We start from the raw sequence: 1403 nt of genomic DNA, 5'->3' as shown, positions 1-1403 counted from the left end.
AAGATCAAGAATGTATTTCTGAACTTCTCACAACCTCCAAAATAATGCCAATGCCTCTAGTCCATGTATACATGTTAAGGGGGTAGGCTTACAAAAAATGAAGGCAACTCATTATTTTCTAAATAGCAATTTAGCTGCAACTCCTAAAAAATCCACAGAGAATACTGAAATTCATTATCAAAATGCAAATATATTTGAGCAAAAACTTTATAGTTATGGTTTATGGCCAAGTGGAGGTATTGACAATGTCCTGGTGATATTTCTTCTGAGGACATTCTTCAAGGCCTGCTTTACATCTTTGTTCCGCAGACTGTAGATCAAGGGATTAAGCAAAGGGGTTACAAAAGTGTAGAAGACAGCGATTATTTTGGAGTCCTCAACAGTCTTGTCTGTTGATGGTCTTACATACATGCAGAACAGGGTCCCATAAAACAAGGTGACAGCCATCATGTGGGAGCCACAGGTGGAGAATGCCTTGTGCCTTCCCTCTGCTGATTTGATCCTGAGGATGGCAGCCATGATGAAGGCATAGGACACCAAGATGATGGTAAGGGAGCTGGAGAGGTTGAAGATAGCTGAGATGAACATGGCATGCTCTTTGACATACGTGTCAGAGCAGGAGAGCTTGATGAGTGGTGGGTCAGCACAGTAGAAATGATTGATGACATTGGACCTACAGAAGGTCATGCGGAAGGTCAGGATGCTCTGGAAGAGTCCATCTGAGAACCCATACACATAAGGACATGTGGCCAAGCAGATGCACACTCTCCTGGACATCTTCACACTGTAGCGCAGAGGGTCACATATGGCCACATAGCGGTCATAGGCCATTGCAGCGAGCATGTAAAACTCTGTGAGGAGAAGGGCAATGAAAATGTAGCACTGTATAAAGCAGCCAACAAAGGAGATGGTCTTCTTCTCTGATAAGAAATTCTTCAGCATCTGTGGGGTTGCATTGCAGGTGTAACACAAGTCCACACAGGCCAAGTTACTGAGGAAGAAGTACATGGGCGGGTGAAGGCGAGAGTCCAGTTGGATCAACACTACCATGCCCAGGTTCCCAGAGAGGGTGTTTAGGTAGAGGGCCAGAAACAGCACGAAGAGGGCAGGCTGGAGCTCTGGGCGATCCGTGAGCCCTAGCAAAACGAATTCTGTTATCACACTGCCATTTATGGTGGGCATTTCTGGATAGTCACGGTCTGCCTTGAAACTACAGAAAACAAGCAGGCATAAAGTTTCAATGAGAGTTGAAATCACTTTTCTCCAAAGAATATATCACACAGTGGGTTCTACCATCAAATTGTGTTTTTTTTAACTTCTAAATTATTATCTCATTTATTTTTCAACTTAACATTTCTGTCTCCGTATCTATACACATACCATTCAATGATAGATAGATAGAT

The 1403-nt window shown here is 43.3% G+C and overlaps 1 protein-coding gene across 1 annotated transcript; it reads right to left on the bottom strand.

The window, feature by feature from the left end:
* Positions 1 to 213: 213 nt before the first annotated feature.
* On the bottom strand, positions 214 to 1182 carry LOC139706953 (olfactory receptor 5M11-like). The gene has a single exon (XM_071616931.1). The coding sequence runs from the start codon at positions 1180 to 1182 to the stop codon at positions 214 to 216; it is 969 nt and encodes a 322-aa protein (XP_071473032.1).
* Positions 1183 to 1403: the final 221 nt, after the last annotated feature.

The sequence above is a fragment of the Marmota flaviventris genome, chromosome 9 (assembly GCF_047511675.1).
Source record: "Marmota flaviventris isolate mMarFla1 chromosome 9, mMarFla1.hap1, whole genome shotgun sequence".
Taxonomy (NCBI): domain Eukaryota; kingdom Metazoa; phylum Chordata; class Mammalia; order Rodentia; family Sciuridae; genus Marmota; species Marmota flaviventris.
Note: the sequence above shows the minus strand (reverse complement) of the source record. Positions and strands in the feature narration are given on the sequence as shown.

What these genes read in the sequence shown, in the direction of transcription:
- LOC139706953 (XM_071616931.1), bottom strand. Translation starts at nt 1,182, where the DNA reads ATGCCCACCATAAATGGCAGTGTGATAACAGAATTCGTTTTGCTAGGG.